This window comes from Nuphar pumila, chromosome 16, assembly GCF_984573655.1.
Source record: "Nuphar pumila chromosome 16, dmNupPumi1.hap1.1, whole genome shotgun sequence".
In the NCBI taxonomy this organism is placed as follows: Eukaryota; Viridiplantae; Streptophyta; class Magnoliopsida; order Nymphaeales; family Nymphaeaceae; genus Nuphar; species Nuphar pumila.
The window spans coordinates 73,114,495-73,121,141 of record NC_143264.1 but is presented as its reverse complement, the minus strand read 5'-3'; the positions used below and the strand labels follow the sequence as shown (position 1 = coordinate 73,121,141).

The following is a 6,647-nucleotide window of genomic DNA, read 5'->3' as shown; positions in this document are numbered from 1 at the left end:
AACACAGGGTGTTTAATTGGCTCATTTTGTGAGATCATATATATATATATATATATATATATATATATATATATATATATATATATATATATATATATATATATATATATATATGAGATATACGATCTCACAAAATGAGCCAATTAAACACCCTGTGTTTGAGCCAATTATATATATATACTTGATTAGAGAATGTAGCTTTCCACCAAGATGTTCAGAGTTCAGATTTCATTATTCACAGTCTTTAAAACACATTTTAACTTTTTACTTGAGTCAGCTCGTGTTCAGCTGGTAGCCAATGTTGTCACTTGTCAGTATCGGTATCGGCCCTGAATCCTTGGGTCACCGATTCATCTGTATCGGGCCGAATACCGATACTCAAGTAAATCATTCTGTATTGGCCAGAAAAAAATTTATGCGTCAATCATAACGTGGCACGTGTTAAAAACATTAAAATGATAATAAATTTTTTTAATATTTTTTGCATTTATTTAAAAAATAACCGATTCAGGGTGAAGTATCAAATTTTTGCTTATACGAATAAGCACCGATACTGATAACATTTCTCGTCGCTGTTGGGGATAAGCCAAGCTTGAGCTTGACTCGGAAGACATGAGCTCATGCCCAAGCCCGAGCGTAGATCATTGGTAAACGAGCCAAGCCTTATAACACTATATATCTTCAGATCATTGGTTTCATTTACCAGACCTAGTTATACATAGCGAGCCAATTAGATATTAATCTTTTCATGTGAATTAAATAAAACTTATGATGATTTTAACGGTGGAAAAACTTGTGCAAGAGTCGGTGGATACTCTTTGAAAATGATTTGTGATTCTCCAAACTTGTGTACTGATATATGGTTCATATATTCATTCATCAATATTAAGCAATCCGTATATTTTAATTTCTACCAACCGATTTATTAGTTATTTTAGTTGGCATCATTCTTATAAAAATCTAAACAAATATTAGGTTTTCAATTGTAAATTTTAATGCATTCTCCTAAATGCACAAGTATGGATGGTAGTGGACCGGGGGGGGGGAGACAAGGTCTCCACCCCTGCCCCATCTCAAAATCCGAACCTACATCTCTGCATGGGTTTGGATTTTAACCTCCATCCTGGTTTTATGTCCTCCATCTCCGGTCCTAACGGGGCGAGGCGGGGTGGGGCTCTGTTTTCCCTTGGTCCATTGCCATCCTTAAAGAAGGATTGGGGACGGGACGGGGCAGGGCAAGGCGGGGATCGGGACAGAGATGTGGCAGGGCGGGAAAAGTGTAAGTCCATCACTGCCTCCATCCCCGGTCCAAACGGAACGAGGCAGGGTGGACCCCATTTTCCCGTGGTCCACTGCCATCCCTAAGCACAAGGTTTACACGTAAATAACAAAGAAATTCTATTTGTATGCATCTGCTCTAGTAATAACATACAAATAAATGATTATGCTGCCAAATACATCTTGTGTCAACTGGACGGGTTTGGTTCCGACTCAGGTAAAACCAGATTCAAACCAAATTTGAGATGATGGTACTGGGTCCTGACCCAGGTCTAATCAAACCCACCATAAGAGAAACCTTACCTGGATCTTATAAGGTCTACATGAATCAGACTCAGACCATATATGATAAAATAATATTTTTTTATCATTTTTATATTAAAAAATTATGGATCTTAATCGGAACTCGGGTCGGGCCTGGATCAGTTATAAAATTTCACAAACCATACTCGGATCCATGTATTAATCGGACCCTTCAGGTGCAACCCGGAATCTAACCGGGTCTTCTTATTTATCACCAAACGCTGACCCTATAGGGATTGGTATGAGTCGGGTCCGGGTCAAATCCGACCCGTTGACACCCCCACTTATAACTAAAGTTTTTAGAGAAGTGCATCCGATTACTTTATGATCTTGTTTTTTTTGTTTTTTAAATGGTTACTTTATGATATTGGGGTTCCATCTTGTTAAACAAATCTTCTAAATGAACAAATACATTTATGATATATGTTGCGTTAATTAAAACTAGGTGGTAGACAACAATTTCTTATACTAAGATGGCACGAGAAAATATTACTTGTTGTGCATATATTAATTAGATAGTAAAACTAGTTCACAACACTTATGAAAACATAATCTCTCCATCTGAATCAATTCAAATCTTTGTCACGCTTCCAACCAAAAATCTCCTATTCTGAAAACGCACCATTTTTATCATGATATTAAAGCGATAATAATAGTTTTGTAATATTTTAAGCCTCATATATTTCTATTTATATTTTGTACTTATTTCGTATATTTTAGATATGCTGATACCTAGAATATCAGTTTGATTTGGACTTATTTAATGAATTCGACTCATGGTCAAACGTACTGACGTCGTATGGGTCGCAGTTGGCTATTATTGTGAGGTACAAAACAATGAATGAATTAAGTGAACTTCTTTGGGACGAGTTGGATGAATAATTTTTTTTATTTTCATTCGGAGAAACCGCCCCAGGCGCAGAGACCTACCCGCACTGGCTCATGTCAGCATAAAACTCTGAGGGCTTATCCCTCGACCCCATCGAGTGGCCGACACCCATGGGATTTGAACTTAGGCTGCCCGTCAAACGGCACAGGCCCCATCCCACTACGCTAAACACCTTGGGTGTACGAGTTGATGAATAATTGAATCCAACACCATTTTTTTAAATTGAAAATGGAAGGCGTTGTGGATTCACTATTTCCAGCCCAAAAAAAATATCAAGGGGCAGGGAATATATATATAGGATAATTATAGTGACAAATATTCTTCTCCGAAAAAATTGACGAGGGAAAATGCCGTGATATTTTGAAAAAAAGTGCGAGAGGGATCTTGGGAAAACGTCAGTCTATGTAAATACAGAAAAAATATTTATCAAGTATAGTTAACTAAATTAAAAATATAACTATTATAAAAATTCAAAATCACATACCAATTAATACAAAATCAACTATTGTAAAAAACTAAGAAACAAGTGTTTTTATCATGTCAGTGTCGGATTAAAAAATATGATATTTTCAAAACAGACGATATGTTGAAATATCTTTTTTTTCCTTGGTATAATATCGCCCTTTTAAAATACCACGCTTCTAACATGTTATTTTCGAGAAGTTGGCGACGTTTGCGACAATGATAAAAAGATCCCTGCGTTAGCTCATGGTTCAATGCCTGAGCTTAGCATTTTACACTAAGGGTGTGTTTGATGGCACGGTAAAAAGACTCGCATTGATGTTTTCTGTGCATTTTTGGCTTGCATTGCACCCTTCGGTAAAGATTTCACCCGGCCGCTTTGTGCTTTTGGGGAAGTAATTGTCCCCGAAAATGGGGAGAAAAAAGTCGGTAAACAATTTATCCACCGAACAAAAAAAGGAGCAGATATCTGCGTATCAAATGCGCACTGTGAAAGGCACTGACCTAACTTGAACTACAACTTGAGCCTACTTGCAACCGGATCTCAAGAACCAAGGTTGCCAAATCAAACAAAGTAAACAACCCAAACCCAACCAAAATCTCTTCAGGATATATTCAAATAAACTCACTACTATACAAGCTCCAAGCACACCAATGAGTTTTAAGAAGGATTACTTTGGTCTAAACCAAACCACTATGCCCTACAATCGGTGAAAAGATCAGGTGAAATATGATAGCACAAATATTTATGCATTAAGCACCCGATCACCCTCCATCTTAGGGACAGGGCCTGTCAGTTGTGGGGCCAAAGGCCTGATGGACGGCAATCAGGTGCTTAATGCACAAATTTAATGCCTTGTGATTGCACCCGATCCGGACTCCTAAAATCGAGTTGTATAGATAGCATATATATTGAAAAAAGATAGCATTGATTGTACGAAAAAAAGACAAGGTGTTATTGATCTAGTAATGATATGGTGCATCGGGTGTACCAGCCAATATGAACTGTTGTTCATGCAATGGTTGAGTTGTGCTAATTTAAAATAAAGGCATGCGTTGCATTCATCAGGATTGCCATGCTTTTTTGCATTTATTATGGTGGGTGATGAGAAAAAAAAAATGCAAACTGGGTTTTTAAGGGCTTTCCAGCAGTTTTACAACATTTCTTAGGAATTGACATCTGCATCATGTTTTTCCAATGAACAATAAGACTTTTCGAGTTTATGAAAATTTAGGCTGTTGACCACCGAGGTGGTGGTATCCCATGTGGTAGTAAGATGAAGGCCCAGGATCGAATCCCTCTGCCACATGGGGCTGCTGTTCTTCTGGTAGAGGGGTCCGCCTAACCCCAGCTGCACTTTAAAAAAAAAATAGGCTGATGATTTTTAAACATTATAAAACCCTAACACGTCAAAATCGAACGATTCAAGAGCCAATCCTTATATATGCAGATCACATCTGTAACATCAGATTTAAAACAAAAACAAAACTTCTAAAAACCCCAGTTTGTATATTTGGTTCGCATATTTCAGTTTGCACATTCTCATCAGCCTGATTATAGTTTCATCCTAATAAATGCAATGCACGTCCTTCCTGCTGCATTAGTACAACGGTTCATTAACCATCTATAATAAGAAATAATAACATTATCATATCCTTACTATTATTTCTCAGTACTTAAAAAGGGATTAATATTATTTATCTTGCATTAACCAGCGGACCTTTTTTTTGTTTTTCTTTTGCCTATTTAAAGCTTGTATTTTTTTTTGGAAGGAATATATATACATAAACAACAGCATTATTTTCTTGTCTTAATCAATGAGACAAATACCATAAAATTTGGCCTCTTTCACATTCACCTTTTTGTGTACGCCCAAACACCCACACAAGCGGCAGCCGAAGCAGCTAGAAGCAAGGAAAAAAGAAGAAAAAAACAAATAATTTGCAGATAGAAAAGAGTACCTCTTCTGCTCTTTCGACATTGCACCAAGAAAGAGCGGCATACATGATAAAAGCAAACCCGTGCTTAAAAAAAAAACTATCTAATATAAAAAATAGAAGAAAAAAGAAAGAAATAAAAACTTCAATTCTTTCACAAATTAAACAAAGTAAAGAACAAGATCAATACTCAAATATACATCATTACAAAACCTACAAAAACAGGTGGTGGAATTTTACTAAGAGCAAAATGTACACTGAAATTAGTAAAAATATTTAAGAAAAAACAAATATTTTTGTAAAGGAGAAAATTTCAACCTCTACACATAGGCGACCGGCCGTTCGCCGCCTTCGTCTGCCGGAAAACGCTAATAGGGGTAGAGAAGGACCAACCCCGATTCTTAGCTGCTCCTCCTCCTCCTTCTCCGATGGCTCCGGTGGGGGCAGCAGCGACCGGATTCTTGAAGAAGTGTCCGGAAAACTGATAATAGGAGACGCCGACCGATCTGGATCTCGGCAATTTCTTTGCTGTCGCGCTCGTCTTCTCCGGCGGCGGCTTTCCCTCCTTGTGCTTCTCCGGCACCAGGAACGACAAAAGCGACCACTTCCTCCGTGTCACCGGCGGGTTCGGGGTCGGATCGTCGGGGTACCCCTGGCTCGCCCGCGATATGGAACGGAGGAACGGGATCCCGGCGACGCGGGACGATCTGCAGCGGCGGAAGGGGCGCTCGGAGTCGATGAGATGGGAAATCCGGTCGACGGGGCCGATTCCGTCGCCGGGAGCGGAATGCTTCAGGGGATCGTAGGAGGAGGAGGAGGAGCAGGTGGAGTGGTTCTCGGAGGAGCAGGCGGAGGAGAGGGAGCATTTGCAGGGGCGGGAGGAGGCGCAGTCGGGGCAGAGGAGGCGGAGGCGGTCACTCAGGCAGTAGGGGCAGACTCCGACCAGGGTCTGGTACGGGTGACTCCGACACCTCTCCTCCAAAGACTCCATCTCCTCCGGCGTCGGAAAACGGCCCCTCTGCTTTTCACGGCGACCCTGAAACCCGTCGGAATTTTTTCTCCCTTTTTTTTTCGGTTTTTCTGATATAGTATTTTAGGAGTTCGTTTTGAGGGGGAGACCGGGGAGGATATTAATATTATGGACAACGGAGCGTTTGGGGGAGGATATTAACCATGGTTAAGAGAAGGCGGTCAGACGATGCTCTTTTGTTTCCCTTCACGTGGATTAAGAAAAACTGTAAAGTTGCAAACGACCCTGTGCTCCTGTATAATTACTATACTGCCATTTTGAAACGGATTTAAACCCAATTCATTGGGTTGTTTTGTTGTAGCTTTTGATCATTTGATGAATTGAGGTATTCTTTTGACTATTTGCAAGGGCCCAATATAGTAGTTATCTTGAGAAGTAGGGGCATTTTAAGGTAACGTGGTAACCATGGTGGGGAACAGGGATGCTCGCGCGAGTAGCTGAGGTCACAGGAGCCCAAAAATTGTCCATGGAAAGTCCACTAGACAAGCGAGCCGCCCCGTGCGGATATTCTTATTTCCGTTAAGCCCCCGCGTTGGGGGCGGGCAAGGTGGCTTCGTCGGCATCTTTTTCTAAATGACTAGATTGCCCCCATGCGAATTGAGGTGTTTTGGGGCCGGCTTGAAGGGTGGTGTGTGTTCTCCCCCGAAGATGTCCTTTAGCTACATCTCGTGTTTGGGGGGTCTCAATGAGCGCTATGTTTTGGGGGGTCTCAATGGGCCGGCTTGAGGTGTGCGGTTGCAAAGACTT

General features: G+C 40.5%; 1 protein-coding gene across 1 annotated transcript; it reads right to left on the bottom strand.

The window, feature by feature from the left end:
• Positions 1-5,003: 5,003 nt before the first annotated feature.
• Positions 5,004-5,965, bottom strand: LOC149813564 (uncharacterized). Its single transcript, XM_089992082.1, has one exon. The coding sequence runs from the start codon at positions 5,859-5,861 to the stop codon at positions 5,184-5,186; it is 678 nt and encodes a 225-aa protein (XP_089848208.1). The 5' UTR covers positions 5,862-5,965; the 3' UTR covers positions 5,004-5,183.
• Positions 5,966-6,647: the final 682 nt, after the last annotated feature.

What these genes read in the sequence shown, in the direction of transcription:
- LOC149813564 (XM_089992082.1), bottom strand. Translation starts at nt 5,861, where the DNA reads ATGGAGTCTTTGGAGGAGAGGTGTCGGAGTCACCCGTACCAGACCCTG.